General features: G+C 64.0%; 1 protein-coding gene across 5 annotated transcripts in view; it reads right to left on the minus strand.

The window, feature by feature from the left end:
- Positions 1-328: 328 nt before the first annotated feature.
- Positions 329-26,626, minus strand: part of RAI1 (retinoic acid induced 1) — an 80,801-nt gene continuing 54,503 nt past the window's right edge. For 4 of the 5 annotated variants that reach the window (XM_075514926.1, XM_075514922.1, XM_075514925.1 and 1 more), the window contains 5 exons: positions 4,526-10,187; positions 3,289-3,382; positions 2,908-2,957; positions 1,515-2,427; positions 329-1,414 (listed from right to left, as the gene is read on the minus strand). In XM_075514926.1, coding sequence (XP_075371041.1) covers positions 2,413-2,427; positions 2,908-2,957; positions 3,289-3,382; positions 4,526-10,171 — 5,805 coding nt within the window. In that variant the 5' untranslated portion in view covers positions 10,172-10,187 and the 3' untranslated portion in view covers positions 329-1,414; positions 1,515-2,412. The remainder of the gene's footprint in view (positions 1,415-1,514; positions 2,428-2,907; positions 2,958-3,288; positions 3,383-4,525; positions 10,188-26,626) is intronic. The other variant, XM_075514923.1, reaches the window with a different exon arrangement.

Below are 26,626 nucleotides of genomic sequence, written 5' to 3' on the forward strand. Positions count from 1 at the left end.
TCGGCTGGGCATCCCTGGCTGTGGGTCCTGCCTTGCCCCGCAGGGGAGGGCTGCACGGGATGGGGGGGACAAGGGTGGTGGGGACAGGGACAGCGGGGGACAAGGGACCCCAAACACACCCTCCTTACCCCGAGATGTGCCGGGGGTGCTGCTTCCACCCCCCCATACCCCAGCCCCACCGCAGCATCCTCTCCAGCCCAGCCCTACAGCATGACCCTCGGTGCTGGTGGCACTTGGGGACGAAGGGCCAGCCAGGAGCTGGCACAGCCCCAGGGGACCCCTGGTAGCCCCCCAGGAGAAAGAGAGGCCACGAGCAGGGCGCCACGTACTTCCAAAACAATCGTTGTATCTTTATTGACGCTCTGAATGCAATGACCTGTTTTTTACTCTTAAGGAAAATAAACATCTTTTAGAAACAGCTTGTTACACACAATCTTCAGTGTGAAGCAATATACTAATAAGAACACTAGTCTTAACATTTACAGTCTTCATATATATTATATATATGTATATGTATACATATATATACACTATATAATGAGGCAATATATAATACACACGGTTTACCATTTTACAGTCATATGTACAAGATGTCACTAAAAATAGCCAGATTTCAGGCAACACTGCCAAGGACACCGGGATATTTTTTTTTCTTTAAATTAATTATTTTTATTATTCTTTCTCTTTTGTTTTTTCCTCCTTTTTTTTTTTTTTTTTTTTAAATGTGTGTTTTTCATTCCCGTGTCCGAGGCAAGCTGCTGAAACAACAGACATTTTGTGGCCAGCAAACCTTGAGGGTGAGGGCTGGGTGGGACGGAGGGGACACGACAGCCGGCGGGGACACGGGGAGCTGGCTCTGCGGGGTCGGGGGGGACGGATGGGGCCGGGGCTGCACCCCGCCTTTGCAGGACGCTTCGCAGGTCGGGGCGGCTGGCGGCTTTTTTTAGGATGGGATTTGGGGTTGATTCACCCTGGGTTGGGTATTTGCTACCTGCACCGGGGTGTGGGTGCTGCAAGGCTGGGGTGTGTGGGGTGCAGAGATTGGGGAGTCATGCAGGGCGCCCTGCGGGGACACGGGCGGGGGGTGATCCCAGGGCTGGGCAGCCCCCCAGCTCCCCCGAGGTGGCCGGGAAGGGAAGCGAAAGCCGAGGGAGCTGAGCGAACCCAGCACCCGGGGCAGTGAGCCAGGGCCATGCAGAGGGAGGAAGCAAATGCCTCCTCCTCCTCCTCCTCCGGCAAGGACCCTGCTGCTGGCTGGAAGCCTTTTCTGGGCTGCTTGCACCCTCTTGCACCAGGATAAAACCCTGGGGTTCAGCACCCAGAGCCCTGGGGATTCGGCACCCAGAGCCCTGGGGTTTGCACCCAGAGCCCTGGGGGTTCGGCACCCAGAGCCCTGGGGTTTGCACCCAGAGCCCTGGGGGTTCAGCACCCAGAGCCTGGGGTTTGCACCAGAGCCTGGGGTTTGCACCCAGAGCCTGGGGTTTGCACCAGAGCCTGGGGTTTGCACCCAGAGCCTGGGGTTTGCACAAGCGCAGGGAGCAAAGCCTGTCCCCAGCAAGAGGAGCGGCAGAGGAGACGCTGGCGAGGCCGAGCAGAGGGAGGAGGGTGGGTTTTTGGGGTCCCGGAGAGCAGGACCAGGTGTCCCCGTCCCAGCAGCGCCAGCGCCCCATGGAGCGGGAGGGTCGTGGGTGCAATGGGCCGGGGTTCGGAGGGAGGGAGCAGGGCTGGGGCAGCCGCTGGGCACCCACCGGCCCGGCCAAGCGTCCTTCGCCCCGGTGGGGACCCAGCCGCCCGGCGCAGGGGCTGGCACCCCGGGACAGGCAGGGTGGGGACAGACAGGAGATGGAAGAACGAAACGGAAAAAGCAGAGTGGTGTTTCAAACAGCAGGCCGTTGTTTGTCTTTTTTTTTTTTTTTCCTCCTTTTTTTTTTTTTCTCCTTTTTTTGGTCTTTTTTGTCTTTTTTTTTTTTTTTTTCCTTTTCTCCGCCGCACGTATATACAGACAGACACCGTGAGGTTTGCTGAAGGCAACATCTCAGATCAGATCAGTGTGAGATATGGAGAGCCAGGACCCGCGGGGGGGTCCGGCGGCCCCCACAGTAAGACAACATCGCCGGGACCCCCCTTGTACACGCCCCCCCCCCCCCCCTCCCCGACACCCCCCTCCCCCCCTGTGCAGCGATCCCGGGCCGGGGGATCCCGTTCCTCCTCCCGCTCGGCCAGGCCGGGTTTTACCGGGGCCCGGCGGGGGGGAAAACCCGGCGCTGGCTGTGCCCGCCCGGAACGGGCTCGGGGAGGGGGGACGGGGCGGCAGCGCTGCGCCCACCTGCAGCGGGGCGGCTCCCGGTGGGGCCCGGCCCGGCCCCGCTCCGCTCCCGGGAGCTGCCTCCTCCGCCGGTCCCTCGCTGGACGCTACACCGGCTGCCTCTGCGGGGAGAAGGGGGCAGTCAGCGCGGTGGTCCCGCTGCGGGGGGCGGGGGGGGGGAGGTTGGCCCCTGGGTGCGGTCCCCGGGCTGGCAGGGATGTCCCCATCAGCAGCCACCCTGCCCACCCGCGATTAATCGCGCACCCACCCGAGCCACAGAGCTTTTAGCACGGGTTCAATTATCACCCCCCCTCCACACACACACACGCTCCCCGTCAGCGTGCAGGGAAGGGGGATAAACCCCCCCCAGCCCGGTTGGGGGTCCCAGACCCCGCACCCCCTGGCCTGCCCCCGCAGCGGAGGGCTCCGGGGTGGCCTGGTGTCCCCCAGGGACGCGATGCCCCGCGTGACACGGGGCCGAGCGCCTGGGGTGGGTGTGCTGCGGAGCGGGGTGTCCCTGGGGGGACGTGGTCCGAAGGCAGGTCCTCCTGCCCCAAGGGGCTGCAGAGCATTGGGGGGTGCGCGGGGGGCTCTGGGCTTACCTTATGTTTGGGACATTTCAGAGAGAAGCTCTCTTCGGTTAATAAGCAACCTGCGAGGAGAGGAGAAGGCCATGTCAGGGAAGTCCCCGTGCTGAGGGACAGCTGTCCCCGAGTGGCGAGGACGCAGCACCCTCCACGGCCTCCTGCCACCGTCCGGACCAGCTGCAGCATTTACATGAAAGGTTCAGCTGAGGCCGGCCAAACTCGGGACACCAGCCGGCACTGCCGGTGCAGGAGGCATCGCCATCCCGGCTGGCAGGGAGCCACGAGCCCACCCTGGCCTTGGGTGGGCTCAAGCGTTGCGGAGTGACTGGTCCCGTGGCCGGCCAGGTCAGAGGGTGCCAGGGGACCCCGCACCCCTGTCCCTGCAGCCAGGCTCACCTGTGTCGACGGCACACGCGTAGTGGTAGGTGTGGGGACACCCCTTCTGGCAGCAACCCACGGTGGCTCCCGCTTGCTGGCAGCTCGAGCACTTCTTTAAACGCACCCGGGAATTCAGAGCAGGGAAGGAGAGATGTGGAGAGACAGAGAGACCCCGTCAGAGCCCAGCACAGGAGCAAAGCACCCCGACGGCCCCGGCCGCATGGGGAACGTGCCGGCATCCCTGCGCCTCTCCAGCCCCGCGCTGCCTCGCCCCGGGCAGCATCCTTCCGCCCATGCCGATGCACCGCGGGCAATGCCGTGCCTCTTGCTCGGCCGACTGCAGCCACGCATGAGGTTTCTACCCGCCGTACTGCTCCCCTGGATGGCACCGAGTCCACAGCCGTCCTCCATGGGGCAGGAGGTGCGGAGGTGAAGGGACATGGCCTGGGCCGTGCCACGGCTCGGTGGCAGTGGTGGTGGAGGACCGCGGTGTTCCCCATCTCCTGCCCCGTCCCCAGCGGGTGCTGCAGGGATGGGAGCACCCGGACCTGTGGTGTGGGCAGGGAGAGGCCAGCAGCCTCCGGACAGACGTGCTGCGAGCACGCACGCCTGGGAATATGGCCAGCCCCAAACCTGGTACCGGGGGGGGCTAGCTGATGACCCCCTGCCCGGCCTCTTGCCGGGTGGCTGTCCCCTCCCTCTCCCCAGCACAAAACCCCACGTCCCCTTGGCAGTCTCCCAGCAGCGTCCTCCCTATTTTGCTCGCTCGAAGTGCAGAGCCGTCCCCTCCCTCCAGCTCCCCTTCCCCTGCTGCCCATCGCTGTGGCATCGGGGCCACCTCGCGCCCATTTTCGTCTCCCATCCTGCCTTCGCCAGGCTGCGGCTGTCCCACCCCAGGCTGTCCCCTGCGACGCACAGCTGGGCTGGGGGATGCGACCCACCGGGCTCAGCATCCTCACGGTCCTGGGGGGGCCCTGCCGCCCTCCCAAAACGCAACAACGTAAATATACTTCTACGCCTAAAAGAGGGGGGTTTGGGTGCTATCAGAGACGCAGCAGCACAAATCTCGCGGGAAGCCAGCGGGGTTCATGGCGCCTGAATCTGCCCCGCTCTCCCAGGACGACTCGTCGGGGGCCAACCCTATTTTCATCCCGGCTGGAAGCGCAGCCACGGGAACGGCTTCGGCTGAAGGCGGCCAGTGGGAGATGCCGCCCCGGGATGCCGTACCGTGCCGGGCGGGCAGCCGAGCTCTTACCAGGTCGGCAGCCGCCTTGACGGCCTCCTGCAGCCCGTAGAGCTTCCCCGCCACCAGGAAAACCCCAGCGGTCCATACGGCACAGGCCTCGTGCAGCCAGTGCTCCTGCGTGTCGCCTGCCGGCTCCTGCGGCAGGGACTCGGCCTTGTGACATTCGTGCCGCCGGGGCTTTTCGGCCGCCTCCTCGCCCTCTGTCCTCTCGTCACAGCAGTAGCAGCTCTGCAGCCTGCGAAACATGCCCCGCGGGCTGGAGCGCAGCGCGCTCTGCTTGGCCGCCTCGGCGGCACCCTCCGGCCGCGCCGCCTTGCCACCGGCACCGCAGCCGCCCTCCGTCCCTCGGGGCACCCGCTCGGCTGCGGCGGGCAGGATGGCGTCCTCGCCCGGCCCCTCCGCCCGCGCCTTCTCCTTCAGCCGCGACTTCTTCTTGGGCAGGCAGTCCTCGGGGTAGTAGGGGCCGCAGAGGTCCCCCAGGTCCTTGTAGTTGGCGGGGTTGCGGCACAGGCAGCAGACCAGGCAGGCGGCACTCAGCGCCTTCGACACCACCGGCCCCATGTGCATGGTGGAGGAGGCGGGCAGGGCCGCCCGCGGTCGCGGCGCTGGCCCGGCCGGTCCCCGTTGCAGCCGGGCCTCCTCGCCGGGCGAGTTGACAACGGTGCAGGCGGTGGTGAACTCGCCGCGCCGCTCCACGCGGACGTAAGGGGCGAAGGCGGGGGCCCGGCTGTCCGCCCGCAGCCGCTTGCAGGAGATGTACTTCAGCCGGATCTCGGGCTCGGCAGGGTGCAGCAGCGGGGCCTGCTGGGCCTGCCGCCGCCGCTTGCCGCGGCTCTTGCACCGCGCCGGCACCGCCTTGGCTTTGCCGTGGGCCAGACGCTTCCGCTGCCGCTTGGAGTAGCCGTTGTAGTTGGAGTGGTTGGCCCGCGGCTTCGGCCCCCGCGCCGGCCCGGCAGTGGGGCGTCCCTCGGGGGGGCCCTCGCCGCCCCCCGCCTCCTTCTCCTCGCTCTTTGGTTTCTTGCCCTCCCGCGGCACCTCCTCCCCGCCACCCGGGCCGGCCGCACGCTCCCGGATCAGCGGCGGTGGCACGGGGCCCAGGGGCACCTTGGCCATGCCCAGCGCCGCTGCTTTGCCCTTGCGGTTCCTCTTCTTGGGCAGGAGCCCCAGGCTCTTGGCCGCCATGGTGGAGCTGGGCTGGGCCCCCGGGGCCGGCACGCAGGCCTCGCCCTGGCAGCCGTCGGTGGAGAGCTTCTTCCCGCCGCCCAGCTTCCCCTTCGGTGCTCGGCCGTTGGGATTTCGGCAGAGCTGCTCGGCCACCGGCGCGGCAGGCACCTTCTGCGCCGCCGCCAGCTTGGGCAGCCGCGCATCGCCCGCCACCAGGGCCACCCCGCTGTGCTTCACCGCCCGCTCCCTCTCTGCCCCCGCCGGGCTCAGGGAGGTGCCGTAGGCAGCCGCTGTGGCCGCCGCCGCCACCGCCGTGGCTGCCGGTTTGCAGGCAAACTTCTTCAGGTTGGGCGAGGTGATCTTCTGGACGATGGCCTCCAGCTTGAGGCCGCGGCCCTTGCGGGGAGGCAGCACTTTGGTCTTGGTGGCCTCCTGGAAGGCCGCCCGGGAGGTGATCTTGATGCAGACATCGGGGGCCTCCTTCGGCGGGGGGGGCTTTGGGACGGCTTCGCCGGAGCTCTTGGGAGGCAGCTTGGCTTTCACCTTCTTGGCCACGGGCATCTTCTTGAAGAGGCTGGGGGGGGCCTCCGGCTTCTCCTCCTTCATGCCGCCACTGTTGCTCCGCAGGACCAGGTTCCTCTTCTTGGCGGGGATGGGGGAGATGAAGGTGGACTTCCGCTTCAGCGAGTGCAGGGGACGCTCGGACATCTTGCCCCCCACGCCCGGCCCCGTTTTTGGCAGCTTCATCCTGGCGCCCACCTTGCTCTCCTTGTGGGGGCTGCCCGGGGCCGCCAGCTTGAAGGCAGGCGGGAGGTGGTTGTTGGAGATGAGCTTCTTGGGCGCCTTGCAGTTCTTCAGCCGGACGTCGGCCGCCCGCTTGCCCCGCCGCCTCTTGGTGTAGAAAACCTCCTGCGTCTTCGTCCGGGAGCGCAGGATCATCGACCGCTGGTCCCTCTCCCCTGCCTCCACCGCGTCCCCCTCCGGCGGTGTCGGCCCCTCCGCCTCCTCCGCCATTACCAAGCCGGGCACCAGGAGGGCGGCATCGCCAGCGTTTTGGACCACCTTGGGGGCCGGCCGGCCGCTGCGCTTCCTGGCTTTGAAAGCTACCCGCTGCTTAACGCCGCAGGCGGGCTTCTTCCCCAGCTTCTCCTGGTGCGCGGGGGCCTTCAGCCCCTCCAGCGGCGCCGGGGCACGGGGATCGGCAAGGGCGGTGAAGGAGCGGGTGCACATGCGTGCCGGCAGACCCTCGGCTGGAAACCGGGGCGTTTGGCTGTGCGCGTTCTTGCTCGGTATCTCCGCCTGGCCGTCTGGCCCGAGGCAGGCGCTGGCCACGCTGCCGGCTGCCGGCAGGTCATCGAAGGGGCTTGGCACGGCGCTGCCGGGGCCGTCCCCCTCCGGCAGCCGGCAGTGGACCCTCTTGTTGCGGAGGCTCTTGCCCCGCGAGACGGGCTCAGTCTTCCCCATCGCGTTTTCGGAGGTGAGTTGCTGCTTCACCGTGACCAACGGGGCAGACTGGGCATCGGCCGTCTCCGGGTGGGACGTCTCCCCTCCACCTCTCTCCTCCTCGGGCTGGATGTGGGGCAGGGAGGACTTGAACCAGCTCTTCACCTTGGTCTCCGTGCCCACGGCAGGGCCCAGCAGGATGACGGACTGGCCGGAGAGGCGCGCGGCGGGAGCCGAGCTCTCCTTCTCCACTGTGCTGACGGTCTCCTCGGCGGACACGGGCACCTCGCTGGAGGACAGCACGGCGGGCATCTCCGGGGGCTTGGGTGGCGAGGCGTCGTACGTCACCGACTTCTGCTCCGAGGCGGCCAGCTCGCAGAGCGAGGAGTACTCCTCCGCCTCCAGGTCTGACTCCTTCAGCTCCGGCGAGGAGATGATGGGGATCTCGCTGAAGTCCCCGGTCGAGCAGCAGTGCCGGGTGTCCTGCAGCCACCTCTCGCTGTCCGCCTTCGCGGCCTCGTCGTAGGTCAGCGTCTCCTCCTCTTCCTCCTCCATCACCTGCTGGCCGAAGTCCCGGGCTGGCTCGCTCTTGGCCGGCTGCTCGCCGTCACACAGATCCAAGCCGCAGGCATTTTTTTTCTCCTTGCAGGAGCCCACCAGTTTGCTGGGGAACAAGCCCTTGGGGAGGTCAGTAGCTTGCAGGCCCGAGCCCAGCTCCTTCCACCGCAGGCACGCCTCGCCCAGGCTCTCCTCCGGCCACTCGAAGTGCTCCATGGCGTTCTCGGACCCCACCGAATTGGCAGTGGTGTTCGAGTAGCAGCTGTAGCCGGCGGCCCCCGTGCTCGACGTCGCCGCCGGGATGCTGGGCTTGGAGTTGAAGGCCAGTGGGGCCGCGTCCTTCAGCGCTTCCTTGGTCTCAGCGGCCGCGAACTCCACCTGGGGACCCTCGTACACCTCCTCGCCAAAGTCCTTCCCCGCGCTGGCCCCCGAAGCCTTGTCCAGCTTGAGGGGCTCGGTGAGAGTGCTGGAGTCGCCCTGGCTGGGCCAGGCACCCTTCACCATGGAGTCCAGGCAAGGCCGGTGGTTCTCCAGCTGGAAGGGGGACTTGGTGGCCTCCTTGCTCAGCATGGGCGAGTTGGCCCAGGCTTTGTCCGCCTTCTCGCTGATGGCGTCCTGCAGGACGATGATCTCGGAAGCCAGCTCCTCCTGGGACAGGGCGCTGAGGAGCAGCCGGGGACAGTCCCGTTCGTTGGTCACGTACTTGGTGAAGGTCTCCAGGGGCAGGCTGGCGTGGATGCTCTGGAAGGAGTCGTCTGATTTGGTGGACATGTCGTCCGGGGAGGTCACAGAGCAGGTGGACACCGACTCGGGCTTCGCCTTGGAGTTGCTGTTGACACGGGCAGGGCTGCGGTTCTGGTTGCAGTACAGGAAACTCCTCTCCAGCTGGTCCTCCGACCCGCTGAGGTAGTCGGCATCCTGTGTCTCGGCGTGGACGGACTGGGGCGTGCTCAGCGGGTCGGACAGGGGGGTCCCCACCTGCTCTGCGGAGTAGGTGCTGCTCTCAGGGCTGCAGTGCTGCCCCTTGAGCTGCTCGGGGGTCCTCGCCGGCGTCTTGATGCCTTTTTTCTGGGGCACGGCCGCTTTGGAGAGCAGCAGCTGCTGGACGGTGTTGGAGATGTTCTCCACCTGGGAGGTGAGCGCCGTCAGGCTCTGCAGGCTCAGGTCCGACAGCAGGTTTTCGGGCAGCTTCTCCTTCTGCAAGTTTTTGCAGTTCCCGGATTGAGCGTCGGGGCTCGTCCCGTCGGTGGGAGAAGGGTTCAGCAGCGGCATGAAATGGCTGTGGTCGGCGATGCCGGCCGGGAAGGCGCCGGCGCTCAGCGGCTGCTGGCTGTACTGGAAGTTCTCCAGGTTGGGCATCAGCGGGGAGGGAGTGGAGCTGTAGGACGGGGACCTGCCGACCGAGCGAGCCGGCGAGTGGCTGGCGCTGGGGCTGAAGGTCTGGTAGTACTGCTCCGGCGTCCGGACGGGCGGCGCGTCGCCCTGGCAGTAGGTCTGGCCTGGCTGGTTGTAATGTTGGTATTTGGCCAGGTTTTGGTAGTGGAGGGTCTCCGGGGCGTGATGCCGGCCCTGCAAGGGCTGCGGTGGCTGCGGGGGCTGCGGCGGCTGCGGGGGCTGCGGCGGCGGTGGCTGCGGGGGCTGCGGCGGCGGCTGCGGGGGCTGCTCGTAGCCGATGCGGTTGGGCTGGTAGCCATGCAGGTTGGGCACGCGGGGGCCGGGGGCCAGGCTGGCAGCACTGCCCAGGGGCCGCTCCAGCGGCGGCTGCCCCGAGGGTGCCGTGCAGCTCTTGTAGGAGTGCACCGGCTGGCTGCCCCCCGGCACCGAGGAGTAGGTGGAGGAGGCGGGGAAGGACTGCGAGTGCTGCCCAAAGTGGGGGCTCTGCGAGAAGGGCATGGGCGAGGAGACGTCGTTCGGCAGCTTCTGCCGCTGCAGCTTGGGGTAGGGGAGCGCGGGCGGCTGCTGCTGCTGCTGCTGCTGCTGCTGCTGCTGCTGCTGCTGTTGCTGCTGCTGCTGCTGCTGAAAGTGAGTCCGGAAGGGCAGCGAGGCGGCCGCCGGCTCGTGGTACGGCCGCCCGCCCGCCAGTGACGCTGCCGTCTTCTTCATCAGGCTGTCCTCATACTTGGCCACGCCGCCGGGCAGCGCCTGCGGCTGGCCGCCCCACGCCTGCAAGCTCTCGTCCCCCGAATAACGGGCCGGATAGGGGCTGTTCTCCTGCACGGCGTAATTGGAAAAGGCCGGCCTGCCTTGCAGCTGCTGCCCCGCTAATTGCTTGTTTCCCCGGTGGTATTTCTCCACGGCGCTGTTCTCGTAGCCCGAGTACGGCAGTTGCTGCTGACTGTAGTACTCCTTCGCCACCAGCCTCTGCCGCTCGCAGTTCGGCCCTGCCTGACTTTGATGCCTGTAATTCTCCAGGCGTGATGTATCTTGTGAAGTCGGCTGGTAGCTCTGCTGGTTGCCATGGAAACCACACCTTTCTCGAAAGGACTGCATGGCGCGGGCTCGTTATCTGCGAAGAGAGAGAGGCGAGAATTCAAATGAAGTATCCCCACCGTGGCAGGCTGGGGAGCGCGGCCGCGCGCGGCAAGGGGCAGTGCCGCGTACGCCGCGGGGGCGTCGCCTCGCCTGCCGGGGCATCACCCCGCTGGCGCTGCGTCGCCTCGCCGGCACCCTGACAACGCATCCCCTCGCATCGCCCTGCATCGCCTTGCATCACCCTGCGTCGCGTTGCCCTGCATCGCCTCACATCGCCCTGCATTGCATCGCCTTGCATTTCAGCGCCCTGCGTCACGTCGCCTTGCCTTGCGTCGCCCTGCATTGCGTTGCCCTGCATCGCATCACCTTGCATTTCATCGCCCTGCATCATGTCGCCTTGCCTTGCGTCGCCCTGCATTGCATTGCCCTGCATCGCATCACCTTGCATTTCATCGCCCTGCATCATGTCGCCTTGCCTTGCGTCGCCCTGCGTCGCATCGCCCTGTATCACATTGCCTTGCGTTGCATCACGTTGCATCGCATCGCCTTGCATCGCATCGCCTTGCATTGCCCTGCATCGCATCACATCGCATCGCCTTGCATCGCACCGCCCTGTATCGCCCTAGATCGCAGCAGCTGGCTTTGCATCCCCTCGCATCGCTCTGCATCGCATCGTGTCGCCCCACGTCACATCGCTTGGTGTGGCACCGCCTCACCTTGCATCGCCCGGCATCATCCTCTACCATACCTCCTTGCATCGCCCCACGCTGCATCCCCCTGCTTCGCAGCACGCTGCCCGCGAGCTGGGGGGTGGGTGGCTGGGGTCCGGCTGCCTCTTCCCTGCCTGCGGCATGGCCAGCCAGCCCTCCTGGCCCTGCTGCTGGGAGCCTTCCCCGTCTCTGCCGCCCACCCCCTTTGCGGGGCGAATAAACCCCCTCCCTGCCTGCCCCGCGTGGCGCAGTGACCCCCTGCACCGTATTGGGGCCCCCCAGCCCCGGCGCTCTGTGTTTCATGCACCCGCTGCCCCTCGCTTCTCCAAATCACTTACCCCCCCCCCCTCCTCGCACAACCTCCCCGGGGATGCCGGGATCCTGCGAGCCCCTCCGAACACCCCGCTTATCGCCATTCTTTTTAATTATTGGGCTAATTACTGGAAGCAGCAGCGTGGAGGGCCAGAACCGCAGGCTCTGCTGCAAAAAAAGTCATTTCAACTTGCTGGCTCTGCCCGTCTCTGCCTGCTGCTGCCTCCTGCAGCCCCCCCGGCCCCAGCCGATCCCCCTGCCCCGGTGCGATACCATCTGGAAGCTGTCTGCTCCCGCCAGCAGACGTCTATTAGCCGAGCGCCTCGCCACCGTCGTCATTAAACCTCCCCATTTCCTAGCCCCGCTTGCGTTAGGTGCAGGGAAGCACCTGGGTCACCGGTTTGATCTCGGAGGCAGCGGAGTGGCTTGCGAGGGCCCCGTGAGCTAATGAAGGGCTCGGTGGCGGGGGGGGGACGCATCCTGCCTGTCCCCAGCACCAGTGGGTCGGAGGCGCTGGGGGGGCATGAGCCTGTTTTGGCAGTGGCTTGAGATTTGGGAGCCGCGGTTAGGGCAGCCCCAAGGGTCTGCAGCTCCCCGGGGACCTCCCCGGTGCTGCTCCCTTGGTGCGGTGCCGCGGCGGTGACCCCGGTGCAGCCCGTGCTGTCCCCTCTGCCTTCATTAGGGTGATGAGCGTAACAAGGGGAGGGGACGGGGCGTTGGTGGTGTCTGACACCCAGCACCCACCGGCAGAGCCGAGCTCCCCGGCACACCTTCCCGTGGTGCCAGCCGCGCCGGGCAGCCCCGAGCCGGGGGACACACACACGTGTGTCCTCACGTGTCCCTCTGCCACCCTCGTGTCACCGCCACAACGTGCCAAACGCTGCGTGGCTCCGGACGGGCCCTTTGTCGGTAGCTCTGCCGTAGCCGCACAAATCGCACGGCCGGTTTGATCAGTCCCAGCTTGGCCCCTTTTCCCCCCAGCGCCCTGCGGACACCGGTAACGTCTCAGCCCCTTTTCAGGGTCTATGTACGCACACGGGGCTTTATTTAGTTTTATTTCCATAACTGCCAGCAGCTCAGGGATGCACTGATCGCACGATGCCCTCCAGCACGCCTGGAGCCGGGCTCGGTGCCACCCACACCAGCCTGGCACCCCGTGCCCCCCATCCCCTTTTTGGACGCTTTCCATGTCCCTTCCCCATATCGCAGCTGCACCTCGCAGGCTGCACGGGCAACTGGATGGGTTACAGCCTAGATGCCGGGGAAAAGACGGGGCAATCAAAAATCTGGTGAGGCCGGCATGAAAGCCCCTACCGCGGTGTGGGCGCGGTGCTGCCCTGTCCTGCGCCGGGGCTGCCGCAACAAAGGCAGCAAAATCAAAGCCAGGCCTCTGGGGCAGCCCTGGGTGCGGCGAGAAAATTAAAGGGAGAAAAGGGCCCCTCACGCTCCCCGTGGAAACAGGTTTGAAAAATGAAATCGGCTTGAGAAGACCCTGGGCTGGTCCTTTAAGGGGAGCTTTTCGCTTTTAATATTAATTATGATTATTAATTAATTATTGTTACTTTTTCAAACAGCTGGGACAATGCCAGGCTGAGCAAAAGCACCCGGTGCGAGGGGACGGGTCGCTCGGCGGCACGCAGAGGAGGGGCTGCACAAAGGGAGCGTGTGAGGGGTGAGCACGCGTGCGGGGTGTGCATGCGTGCAGGGTGTGCATGCACGCGGGGTATGCACGCATGCAGGGCTGTGCACACGTGGGGTATGCATGCGTGCAGGGTGTGCACACGTGGGGTATGCACGCATGCAGGGCTGTGCACACGTGCAGGGTGTGCACACGTGCGGGCTGTGCATGCACGTGGGGTGTGCATGCATGCAGGGTGTGCATGCACGTGGGGTATGCATGCATGCGGGGTGTGCACGCGTGCAGGGTGTGCACACATGCGGGGTGTGCATGCATGCAGGGTGTGCACACGTGGGGTATGCATGCATCCAGGGTGTGCACGCGTGCGGGGTGTGCATGCATGCAGGGTGTGCACGCATGCGGGATATGCATGCATGTGGGGTGTGCACGCATGCGGGGCGTGCACACGTGCGGGATATGCACGCGTGCAGGGTGTGCACGCGTGCGGGGTGTGCATGCATGCAGGGTGTGCACACGTGGGGTATGCGCGCAGGGTGTGCACGCGTGCAGGGTGTGCATGCACGGGGGGTATGCATGCATGCCATGCACGGGGGGTATGCACGCATGCAGGGTGTGCAGCGCCGCGCACACCAGCAGGGTGTGCACGTGTGTGGGTGGGAGGAAGCCCCCCCAGCAGGATCAGGCCATGGGGACAGCCAGCCTCGGCCACGTCCCAGTGCCTGCCAAGGCCCGGGGCCCATCCTGCGCCCCTGGGCATCTTCTTACAGGGGCCACAATGTGGGGGGCTGGATGAGGCCCGCCGGCAGGAGATGCGGCCGGGGCTGCCTTGTTGCTTCCCGGTCCGAGATGAGCCAAAATCCCGCGCTGAGGGAGGTGCCATGGCGGGAGCCACGGCCTCATCTCCCTGCAGACTGCAGCCGGGCACCGGGCTCTGCCGGGGGTCGGACGCTGCCGTCTGGGGCCAGGAGGGGACACGCTCATCACCGGTAGCACCCGGACCTGTCGGCAGAGCCGGAGGCCAGCTCTGCCCTGGGCTCTGCCGCAGCTTTGCCGGAGAAGGGCCATAACAGATGTTGCCTCCTGATGTAGGCTGTTTCCGAGCAAACACTTTAATGGCATCAAATCAAGCTGTCGGCAGCAGCGAGGTTACGGCCCTTCCTGGGAGGGGGAGGCGGCCGCGGCCCTGGGGCCCCGTGCACTCGCTCCCCCCGCCGTGTCCCTGCCGGACGCGCTCCCCCCGGCCCCCAAGAAGTTTCCAGCCCGGCCCCTGCTGCCCCCGCGATGGGAATCGATACGGGGCCGTCGGCACACGGCTGCAGCCGGATGCCTGCCCTTGGTGGCCTGGCAAAGCCGCCACGGCTGCGGCCAGGGCTTACGGCATGGGTCGCCGGGAAGGGGTCCCCGGGGCATCCGTGGGAGGCGGCAGGGACCTGGGGCCATCACGGTGCCCGGGGCCAGCGCGATCCTGTCCCTGCAATCCAAGGAGCCGCGCTCGCCTCCGGCTACAGCCACCCCGGAGCATCCCGTCGCCCCAGTCCCCGGGGACGCGTGGACAGCCCAGCCGGCCCCACAGCTCCCAGCACAGCCCCAGCGTCACCCTTCGGAGACCCGCGGGACCCGCTGCACCTCCCAGAGCCGGTGCGTGACCCGGGGCCACGCCGTGGTGCGGGAGGCCACGCTGCAGCACACGGAGCTGATGTGGTGCCCAGGGCTGGTGCCGGGAGCCGAGCCGGGGGGCACCGCGCGGCACCGCCAAGGCCAGCGCAGCCCCGCTGCCGCAGACGCCCGCTCGCGCGGTGGCTCGCAGCCCGCCCGCTGCTCGGGAGGATTTGTGCTGCGTGGCTGGGTTTGGCGTTACTTTCCTCCCCCCATCCCTTCTTCCTTCCCTACCTTCTCCCCGTTCCTCCCCCTTCCCCTTGGCTGGCAGGGACACGGCAGGGCTGGATCCGGAGCCCTCTGAAGGCACCCCAGGACTTTCCGTGGCAGGGGACCCTCGGTAAGCACCCAAGACTCCCCGACGCCTCGGCCCCGGGGGGCGGCGGGCATCCCCCGGCCCCCTGCGCCCCGGCCTCGCTTCCCAGCTGCCGCTCATCCCGCGGGGCCTGATCCAGCACCCCCAGCCCTGCTGCTCCTCCGGCTGCTCCCTCGCCTTCGCCGCTGCGCCATCAACGAGGACTCGGCGACTATAAATAGCAGCGCGCTCTCGCGGGGGGATGCTTCACCATCGCAGCAGCGCTGGCACCCCCCCGGTCCCCACCCCAAAACCTCTGCACCAACCCCCCTCCCAGCCCTTGCTCCCCACCCAGGGGTGCAGCCCCACGCGGAGGGGAGAGCAAAGGGATAGGACCCCCCCCACACAGCCCGGCCCCCCTCGGTGGCTCTCGGGGGGGTGAGTAAGCGCCTATCGAGGAGCATCAGCCCCGGATTTGTTTAATTGTGAGCTGGTGGAGTTTAAAGAAACCCTTTCTGGCCGGCTGCCACACCGCAAACTGCTCCAGAGAATTTGATTATTAAGGGAGGGGAGAAAAGGGGCGGTTGGGGGGAGCCGGGGGGGTCGGGGTGTGGGGGACAGCCCAGGAAAGGGCGTCCTGTCCCCAGGAGCTGGGAGCGAGAGGAACTGGGGGGGACGGACAGACAGACAGTGCAAAGGGACCCGCGGGGCTCGCCCGGGGCAGGGTCAAACCCTCCAGGCGGTTGCGGAGCTGCCGCCGTCCGTCTGTCCCTGCACCCCGCGGACGGCCCTGCGGTGCCTGGCACTGGGCGACGGCACCCAGCTCGGCGGGGCCGGGCACCCCCCGTTGGGTGCACCCCCTTTCAATGCACCCCCCTTCAATGCACCCTCTAATGCCCCCTGTTAATGCACCCTCCCTCCAATGAACCCCTCTAATGCACCCTCTGTCCGATGCACCCCGATAATGCTCCCTCCCCACAACGAACCCCTTTAATGCGTCTCCTCTCCAGTGCACCCCTTAATGCACCCTCTCTCCAGTAAACCCCTTTAACCCACCCTCCCTCCAATGAACCCCATTAATACGCTCCCTCTGCAATGCACCCCGTTAATGCCTCCTTCTCCCAAAGAACCCCGTTAATGCACCCTCTCCCCAGTGAACCCCGTTAATACACCCTCTCCCCAGTGAACCCCGTTAATACACCCTCTCTCCAAGGCACCCCATTAACACCCTCTCTCCAAGGCACCTCGTTAATACATCCTTCCCCCAATGGACCCCTTTAACACACCCTCTCTCCAAGGCACCCCTTCAATGCACTCTCTCATTAGTGCACCCTTGCCCCAATGCACCCCTTTAATGCACCCTCACTCCAGTGAACCCCGTTAATACACCCTCTCTCCAACGCACCCCTCTTTAACACCCTCTCTCCAGGGCACCCCCTTAATGCACCCCCTCCCCAGTGAACCCCGTTAATACACCCTCTTCCCAATGAACCCCGTTAATACACCCTCTCTCCAATGCACCCCATTAACACCCTCTCTCCAGGGCACCCCCTTATTGCACCCTCTCCCCAATGAACCTCGTTAATACACCCTCTCTCCAGGGCACCCCCTTAATGCACCCTCTCCCCAATGAACCCCGTTAATACACCCTCTCTCCAACGCACCCCATTAACACCCTCTCTCCAGGGCACCCCCTTAATGCACCCTCTCCCCAATGAACCCCGTTAATACACCCTCTCTCCAACGCACCCCATTAACACCCTCTCTCCAGGGCACCCCCTTATTGCACCCTCTCCCCAATGAACCCCGTTAATACACCCTCTTCCCAATGAACCCCGTTAATACACCCTCTCTCCAACGCACCCCTCTTTAACACCCTCTCTCCAGGGCACCCCCTTATTGCACCCTCTCCCCAATGAACCCCGTTAATACACCCTCTCTCCAACGCACCCCATTAACACCCTCTCTCCAAGACACCCCCTTAATGCACCCCCTCCCCAGTGAACCCCCTTAATACACCCTCTTCCCAATGAACCCCGTTAATACACCCTCTCTCCAATGCACCCCATTAACACCCTCTCTCCAGGGCACCCCCTTAATGCACCCTCTCCCCAGTGAACCCCGTTAATACACCCTCTTCCCAATGAACCCCGTTAATACACCCTCTCTCCAATGCACCCCATTAACACCCTCTCTCCAGGGCACCCCCTTAATGCACCCTCTTCCCAATGAACCCCGTTAATACACCCTCTCTCCAACGCACCCCATTAACACCCTCTCTCCAGGGCACCCCCTTATTGCACCCTCTCCCCAATGAACCCCGTTAATACACCCTCTTCCCAATGAACCCCGTTAATACACCCTCTCTCCAACGCACCCCATTAACACCCTCTCTCCAGGGCACCCCCTTAATGCACCCCCTCCCCAGTGAACCCCGTTAATGCATCCTCTTCCCAATGAACCCCGTTAATACACCCTCTCTCCAACGCACCCCATTAACACCCTCTTTCCAGGGCACCCCCTTAATGCACCCCCTCCCCAGTGAACCCCGTTAATACACCCTCTTCCCAATGAACCCCGTTAATACACCCTCTCTCCAACGCACCCCATTAACACCCTCTCTCCAAGGCACCCCCTTAATGCACCCCCTCCCCAGTGAACCCCGTTAATACACGCTCTCTCCAACGCACCCCTCTTTAACACCCTCTCTCCAAGGCACCCCCTTAATGCACCCCCTCCCCAGTGAACCCCGTTAATACACCCTCTTCCCAATGAACCCCGTTAATACACCCTCTCTCCAATGCACCCCATTAACACCCTCTCTCCAAGGCACCCCCTTATTGCACCCCCTCCCCAGTGAACCCCCTTAATACACCCTCTTCCCAATGAACCCCCTTAATACACCCTCTCCCCAATGAACCCCGTTAACACACCCTCTCTCCAACGCACCCCATTAACACCCTCTCTCCCCAGTCCCCCCCGTCCCATCACCACCACCATCTCCCGCAACGCCAACACTCCCTCCCAGTGCGGCGACCGAGGGGAGGGGTACCCACAGGGCAGACCCCAGCCCCTCGCTTCCCCCCATCACCGTGTTCCCCCCCTCTTTCGGCGCTCAGCCGACCGGAGCAGCTGTTCCCTGCACACTTCACTTGCCCGCAGATGATGATAAATGGAGCTGGGGCTGCGCCGCCCATTGCGTGGGGGTGGGCGGATGCGGGTAGCGAGGAGGAGGAGGGATGGGGTCCCCCATCTCCTGCAGCCCCCCCCCCAGATCATGCTACTCCTCCCATCCAACTGCTGGGGAATTCCCTGGGCAGGTCCCGTCCCCCCAAACCCCCCCTTCGGGGGGGTTTGGGGGGACGGGACCTGCCCAGGGAATTCCCATTGCAATGGGGTGCATCCCCATCAGCATCAGGTCAATGCCCCATTTGAGGGGGGCACAGGCCTTCATCCCTAGCTGCCCCCCCCGCCTCCTCCAGCTCTGCTCCTCCCCAGCGAGGAATTTTACTGGGGGGGGAAAAAAAAAAACAAAACCAACACATCGCTTGCGAACCGCACTCATGACTCAACGTTTCTGCTGGCCTCGGTTTCTCCGTTGCTTGCCAGGGGAAGCCCATGGCCTCCCCAACCTCATCCCCTCGCATGGAAATCCGGCTCATCCGCCAGCTCCATCCTCTCTCCCTATGGTTTTTCCTCCTTTATTTTTTTTGCGGGGGGGGGGGGGAGGTTGGGTCCTTGATGTCAGGGCTGGGAGGTTTGCAGAGGGTTGGGCTGGGGAGGATGGGGAGGCTCCGAGAGTCAGAGCAAGTTGCTGTGTTTTTTTCTTGCTGCTGGAAAATGCCAGCTGGCAGGAAAGGATTTGAAAAGCAAGGGAGGGGAAAAAAAGGGGAGGGGGGGGGGAGAGAAAAAAAAGGGAAAAAACAAAAAGAAAAACAAAAAAAGAAAAAAGAGAAAAAGAGAAAAAGAAAAAGAAGAAAAAGAAAAAGAAAAAAGAGAAAAAGGAAAAAGAAGAAAAAGAAAAAAGAGAAAAAGGAAAAAGAAAGAAAAAGAAAAAAGAGAAAATGGAAAAAGAAAGAAAAAGGAAAAAACAAGGAAAAAAGAAAAAAGAAAGAGAAAAAAGAAAAAACAAGGAAAAAAGAAAAGAAAAAAGAAAAAAGAAAAGAGAAAAAAGGAAAAAGAAAAGAGAAAAAAGGAAAAAAGAAAAAAGGGAAAAAAGGGAAAAAAGAAAAAAGAAAAAAAAAGGGAAAAATAAGGTTGGAGGCTCACAGCAAAGCAGATGCTCAGCCTGAGCCTTCCTAAGCAGATTCCCTCTCCGGCGGGGAATCGCGCTCCGGAGCAAAATTCATCGCCGGACGTAACATGGAGGGAGGGCGTCGCGTGTTCTCGCTCCCCAGCGAGGGGACTGACATCAACCTTGGGGCGCTGGCGGGGAGAGGAAAGCGAGCCTGTCGTGAGGCTGGAAATACGGCTGGGGTTAAGGAGGGACCCGGCTCTCCCCGCCTCCGCACCAAAATCCTGCTGCAGACCTGCCTGCAGCCGCCGGCGCGGGCAGATGGCGGCAAGGACGGGCAGAAGGAGCCCACGCCAGGGGCACGGACGGGCACAACCGCGGCCGCGGGGCGGCCGTGGGGCAGCCGCTCGCCGCTGCCGTGACCTTCAGCCAACCCTCCAACCTCCAAGCGAGCGAGCGGTGCGGTGCCGGCACGGTGCCGGCGCGGTGCCGGCATGAGGCGACAGCCTGGCCGGGTCTTGGCACGCTCCCGTTTTTCTTCTTTACTCATTTTCTGCCTGATGGGTCGGGATCCTTCTTCCTTCCTCCCTTCCTTCATCCCTCCCCTCCCGCTCTCAGCCTGACTCACTCGGACTCCAATAACAATTCACCATTCCAATCGTTATTGCGACTGCTAATATTAACTCCCCCCCTCCCTCTCCCACGCCCTGTTTTCCCCCCTGCCTCAGTTTCCCCTTGAAGCCAGAAGGAAACCACATCCCTGCAAGGAAAGGGCAGGGGGAGCAGAGCAGCCGGAGCGACGCCGGCAATCGCTGCCGGCGATGAAGCGCTGCTCTGCGGCTCTCCAGATGCGGCCCGTCGGCCGTGCCGCCCGGGGCCGACGCCGGCTGATTGCTTGCAATATTTCGTGCGCTGCTCATATGCAAATCGCCGGCGAGACCCTCCCCGCGGAGCAGCCTCGCAACCGCTCGCTCATTGGTACGGCTGCCGGACGAGCTGTTTAGCTGAAACTATATAAACAAGATGCTGGTTCGTTACCGGGAGCGAAGCGGGTGCTGGACCCCCGAGGCGCTGCGGGACCCCCCTCGCTGGGCGAGGAAAGCAGGGTGCCCCACGGCATCCTCCCCGGTGATGCTGAGGCCCCACGCGGTTCATGCTGCTTGCAACAAAAATAAAAGCAAATCAAAGCTCTCCCAAGGATGGGAGAGCAAATGGATCCTTGTCCCGGTCCCGGATCCGCTCTGCAGGCGGCTGTCTCGTGAGCCGGCTGCTCACGGACGCTGCAAGCGGATGCAGTGGAACGCGTGAAGCTGGGGAACGCGATGGGGATGGCTCGTGGTCCCCAGGCTGCGCTGGCCCACAGGCGCCCGCCGAGCCCTCCGACCCGGCAAAATCCCACCAAAGCTGGTGGCAGGACCTGGCACCTGCCCAGCACCGCAGCTCGGAGCCATCCTGCACCCCGCATGGGGAACCCGGCTGGGATGGGACTGCTCTCCAGCCGTGCCTCGGTTTCCTCACCTCTGGGGTAGCCCAGGTTTGTGTGCGGTGTTGGGGCTCCTGTCCCCAGCCAGCACCGCTGGGACGGGAAATGCCGGCCCGGGAGCACGGGGATGGAGCGGGCTCGTGTCCCAGCCCCATGCTGGGGTCCCGGACCTCCTCCATCCCCGGCAGCCCTGAAGACCCCAGCGGGTGACGGGTGGCCGTCACCCCCAGGACATTTCCACCTCTCCCGGCCATGCCACTGGGTCCATCCCCTCCAGCTTCAGCGGGTCGGGCTCTGCCCCGGCCACAGCCAGTTTTTCCCCAAAAAACTTTCTGCAAATTCACGCTGCGGTGGCCGAAACCAGCTGCTGCGGGAGGGCTACAGACGGGCAAAGGATGGACCCTGGCACCCGGCTGCACCGTCCCTCTCCCACGCTCCCACTCCCTCTCTGGGAGACGATGGGGCTTTGCCACCAGTGCCCCATGTCCCCACCATGTCCCCACCATGTCCCCACCATGTCCCCTCCTTGCTGGCGAGCACACGGGGACATTTATGCCCATGTTTTAGATGAGGGTTATTAAATGGTGGTCCCATTGGCCACCATTTACCAAATTTGGTAATTATCACATTGACCAAAAATGGAGGGTTATTAAATGGTGGTCGCCAGGCCCCACGGTTACGGGGGGCATTACCCCCTCCCCCCTTTGCCGTCCAGCGGTCCGGTTTCGTGGCACCTCCTGCCTTTGCTTTTGGGGCAGCCACTCCGCCGTGCCGAATCGCGCTGCCCAAGCCAAGAGACCCAGCGACCGCTGGCTCCCCACCGCCGGCACGGCAAACCCTCCGGTCGCAGGCGCCCCGCGGATGCCGCGCTTCGGCGTCTGCCTGCAGACAGGTCTGTCCGCCGGAGATGAATTCGGCTGCGCCGCTGCCAGGCTCTGCCCTCTAAGTCATCTCCCGCCGGCAGCAGACAGCTCGGTAATGAAGCGTAATGCTCCGACACTCCCCTGAGTGACAGTGGCCAGCACCAGCTGCATCCCGGCGGCTCGGCTGGCCTACTCTGCCTGCCGGGGGGGGGAAAGAGAGGGGGAAAAATGAGCATCCCTTTGCCACAAGCAGGGCTGGGGGCTGCGGAGCGGCACGCCGCCCCAGCCAGCACAGCGGGAGCTGGTACCCCTGGTTGGACCCCCACTGGGGGATGCTGAGCAGGAATCCCCCGGGAAAAAGACAAAAAAAAAAAAAAAAAGGAGGTAATAAATCGAGGTAAAAAAAAATAGAATATAAAAGAGGTTTGAAAAAAATAAACCGAGGTTCGATGCCGTGTGATAAATTATTTCGGTATTACACATTGCCCGTCTCCAAATCCTGAAGACAAATACTGGGGCAGGTGAACTGGGGAAGCAGATTCCCAAGGCCTTCTCCTGGTTCCCGGTTATTGACTCTGTCAATCACCGTGGGCGCCGCTCCAACCTTTCGCACCCCGCAAAATCTGCCTGCTCCTTTTGTTCCTGCTGAAAAAAAACCGGGGGGGAGAGGAGGGGAGAGGAATTTGGGGCAGGGAACTTCCAAAAGGGATGATTAAGGAGTTAATCTGCCTGAAATAGATAAGGAGCTTAGAGCTACTGGTATTTGACTGTCCAAGTTTGGATTCAGCGTGTCTTAAACACTGGCTGGAATGTACTTAGATATGACCAAAGTACATGTCCCCCCGAGGAATTACCAGGTTGCCAATTAGATTTGCTTCCCAGATTCACTCAAACCTTCACAAGCTTCTTCAGAGCAGGAAAATTGCTGCCTGTCCCTGGGGAGGCGGCGGAGCAGCCGCTGCCGCCCGGCACGGCAGAGATCCTGGCGGCACGCGGGCAGCCACCGGGATTTGCGGGAAGGCAGCACAGCCGGGGCGATGGCGAGGCGGGGATGCCCGCGCCGGGGTGTGGGGGCAGCGGGCATGGCTTGGCGGGCGCTGCCAGGGGGGTTTGGGTGGTTTTGGGTGCTTGGGGATGCGGGTGTGAGCCTCGCCGCGGTCACGGCTCAGCACCGGGGTTGCCGGTGTGCTGGCCAGGCGCTCGCCGGACCAGGCTCACCGGGCCAGGCTGCGGAAGCGGGGCTCTCCCCGCCTCCGACCGGGCTCCCGGTGCTGCTGCGCAGCCAAATCCAACCCAAAGTACCCCAACCCAGCTTCACCTGAACCGGCGGCACCCAGAGCCATCCCGGCCTCCGCGCAGGGGGCACAACACAGAGCGGAGCCACGATGCCGTGCGGGAAAGGCGAACAAGCACCGGCGGCAAACGCCAGGCTCCCGGTCCCCACGGGCACCCGGCACACCACGAGCTCACCGCGAGCCCGGTGCTCGGAGCAGCGAGCCCCACTGCCCGTGCTGGGGGGCACAACCACAACCACCGCTGGGGCAAAGCGGCGTTAGAAAAGCAAACGCCATCCCCTGCAAAGCATCTCTCCATCCATTTATTTTAACTCCCCCGCTCCCATCCTCGTTATTTACGGTGCTGCATAACGTGACGGTGAAAGTAATGAAGTTTGGGGGTTACACGACCATCATGGAGGGAGGACCATAATGGGGGACCCCCACCACCGGCTCCCGCGCCCCAACAGGCAGGCGCCGAGCTCCTTTCCTATCCCAGCAGCGTGGCCAGGCTGCGCTCAGTAAATCCAAGCTGGGCTTCTCTGCTGGCATCCCAATCCCACGGAAAGGCGTCGGGACCGGCAGCGTGTCTCACCGGGCCGGTCTCGGCATGGCCGGAGCGGCAGCGGCGTGATGGAAAGTTGCTGGAACATCAGCTTCGGATGCCGAGTCCTGGTAACAGTTGCTATGTGAAACATTCAGAGGTGGAATTTACTGTCACAGTTAATAATAGATGAAGGTTTTAGAATTTTTGATGCTTTACATTTTAAGCCGTTTGATTTATAATGTTTCAGAAAAGGAGGGGAGAGAGAGGGGGGGGGGGGAAGGCAGGAGCCGAACGGCAGCGTGTGGTAAACACGCCGAGCGGGGAGGCGGGCGGGGGGCTCCATCCATCCCCCTGCCCATGCCGGGGACACGGGTGAGACCCCTCAACCACAGCCATCAGGACAGGGTCTCCCCGCCAAGCACGGGGACCGGGCAGCATCCCTACGGAAAACCGGGACACCATTGGGACCGCGATTGGGATCTCAATCACCAGATCGGGCTTCATTTTTCTTTTTTTTTTTTTTTTTTTTCCCCTTAAATCGCTGCATCTCTTCTCATTCTGCCCGCGCGCCCCCGCCGTTGTTTTTATTCCGGCGGGTTGCTGGGTTATTTACTTGCTGGCGCTCCTCTCCCCTCTTGCAGGTGTATTTCAAGTAGGCTCCTTAAATAGCAGCGAGCCGCGCGCCCGCGGCGGTGCGCGCTGGGTCGTGCTGATTAGCAACGCGCTGCCAAAAAAAAGAAGGGTCTTATTTCCCCGCCAAGCTGCCGCCGCGTTTGCACAAAGAGGCGCCGATGCCCCGGCACGTGGGGATGCTGCGGCCGGATCTGGGGGTTGGTGCTGCTGTGTCCGCTCCGGGCCTGAGCAATCCTTCCTGGAAAGCAGCAACCAGAACAGGCGCCGGTGCCGTGTGAGGGACCTCGGCGTCCCTTGGTGTCCTTCGGCGTCCCTTGGTGTTCCTCAAGGTCCCTCGATGGGCTCCAAAGCTGCCCGGTGCTCGGGACGGCCGCAGCTCCGGCACCTTGCTCCAGCTTCTCCCAAACCCTGAGGCATCCCAAGATCCCAAATGTGTGTGTGGAGCATCCCAACATCCCAAACGTGTGTCATCAGGAGGATTTAATCCCTGAAGGCTCAGCGGGGCTCCAGGTCGGGCACAAGGCGGGGAGCGGAGGAAGACCCCACGCCTCCACTACCAGCGCTGGGCACGCAGGGACATCACGGTAAAATTGGGGAGGGTGGGGGGGCGGATAGGAGGGGTTTCCCTTCTGCTCCCCCAAACCAAGAGAGATGCCGCGGTGCAGAAGGCAGGAGCTGCGTCACGGTGCTGTCGGGAGGACCCAAAGCGGGGGGGACGGGGGGGCTGGAGCCGGGATGCTGGCGCATCCCTCCTCAGACACCTGCAGACATCCCAGCCCTAAACAGCTCCGCGGCTCCTGCCAAGGCCCCGGGCGGACGCCGGGGCTGCCGGACCCCGGGAGGTGGCTGGGGAGCGTCCCCTGCCGCCAGCACCCTCTGGCCCCTCCGGAGCCGCCCGCTCCCCCGCAGGATTGGGGATCCCCGGGGGTCCCGGGCTGAGCCGTCCCGTGATGTCTCAGTCGGGGCTTGTGCATCGCCCCATTTACACGTGCACAGCCTGGCCGGAGCTGAACAGAATTTCGTTATAAAGTGGCTTTGACACAGGGGGGTAGCTCACCTTAATGAGGAGGGTTACTCCACAAAGATCCGTTACTAATGGGCGTGCGGGCAGCCGGTGCCCGCGCGCAGACGCCTGCCGCCGAAACCAGCACCGTGATGTGCCCGGCTCTCCCCCGGTCACGGGGTCCCTGCCAGATTTGCACCCACGGCTGAGCCGGTGCTGGCGACCTCCGGCTTGGTGGGCTCCCACCCAGGTCCCGGCAAGATCCCGACGTCCCCGTGTCTCTGCCGGCTGCCTCTTTGCAATAAAAACCACTTGCAGGTCCAAAAATGCAACCGCATGGCACGTCTTGGCATGGAAACCATTCAACCTTTCCCAAAAAGCAGCTCCAGGAAGGGAGACTGAGGCCAGCACGGCTCCGGCATCCCCCCGTACCCACGAGGTCCCTGCTCGAAACACCGAACCCTCGACGTCCCCGTCTGCGTGGGCACCCGCTCTCCACCGCAGCCCCGACCGAAGGCACCGCTCCCGCCAGGCACAGGCTCAGCCGCCGCCGCGGCTGCCAGCGATCAGCCCGTCATTACCACAACCGCCTTATTAAAAAACATAAAAGGGCTTTAAAACCCGGGACTCCCCCAAGAGCAAGTCCCTCCCCGCAGAGCCCCAACAAATTCGGTACACCGGTTCAGCCCTGCCACTTCCCCCCCCCCCCCCCGGCCCCCTCCGGGGACCCCCGTTAGCGGCGGGTGCCTTGTTAGCCAGCGCCGTGCCGGCGATTGGCTGAAACTCGTTTGCGGCGTCAAGCGGCTCTGCCCCAGACACCTTCCCATACGACCGGAGGCGCAGTACGTCCCAGGGCACTGTCACAATATATTAAGACGCGGCGCTAAAAATAAGCAACGGCAAAAATAAAGCAAGGAAATCGCAGTCCCTGCCTGCTCCTGCCGGCCTCGCGCGCGGAGAGCCCCCGCGGCCGCACGCCGGCTGGGGAAGCACGGCAGGAAAGAGAGGATTTTGCTGGGTTTTATTAAAATGACACGTTTTTCCCTTCTCTCCACCCCCATCTCCAGCCTCACCGAGGAGCGAGCCCTGCGGTGACACACAGGACTTGGTGACAAATCATGCCGGGGGCGGGGGGGGGGTCTCTGCATGCCGGTGGCTCAGGGCACGGCCACGGCTGGTGCTTGGCCCCGGGGCTGGAGCAGAGCCCTCGCCCACCCCACGCAGCCCAGGGCAGGGCTCTGCTCCCCGCCGGGGCCATCCCCAGGGCTGCCAAGCCGGGAGCCACAGGCGCAGCACCACGTGCCCGGCTGCGGTTTGCCGTCGAAGGATGGCTGGGTTTTGGCCAGCCCTATGTTAAATGCAACGCCCAGGCTGGCGCCCCGGGGCCCTCCCCATCCCGGCGGCTCCCCGGCGGGGTACCCATCTGCAAACACCCCATTTTCCCCGCTCACTGCTACCCGGGCACGTGAATGCCAGTGCGGCACAGCCCATGGGGTGGGAGCGGAGAGCATCCTTCCCCCCGGGGATGCATTTTGCACCGGAGCACCCGGAGAGGGGGCAGACGCGGGGGGCAAGAGGCTGCCTGCACTCATCCTGCTGCCCGCACCCGTCCTGCTGCCTGCACCCCGCGGGGTCCCATCCTCTGTGCCGGGTCCCATGGGGACGTCGGAGGGACCAGCGGGGACACGGCCGCTGCCGTCTCCAGGAGATGAAAGGGCAGCTCCAAGCTCGGGGACGGCTCCGTGCCTCCAGCCGAAGGCGTGCGGCCGCCCTGCTGCCTCGGCTGCGGCTGGAACGAATGCATGCACATACCTCTGCCCCGGC

The sequence above is a fragment of the Mycteria americana genome, chromosome 12, assembly GCF_035582795.1.
Source record: "Mycteria americana isolate JAX WOST 10 ecotype Jacksonville Zoo and Gardens chromosome 12, USCA_MyAme_1.0, whole genome shotgun sequence".
Taxonomy (NCBI): Eukaryota; Metazoa; Chordata; class Aves; order Ciconiiformes; family Ciconiidae; genus Mycteria; species Mycteria americana.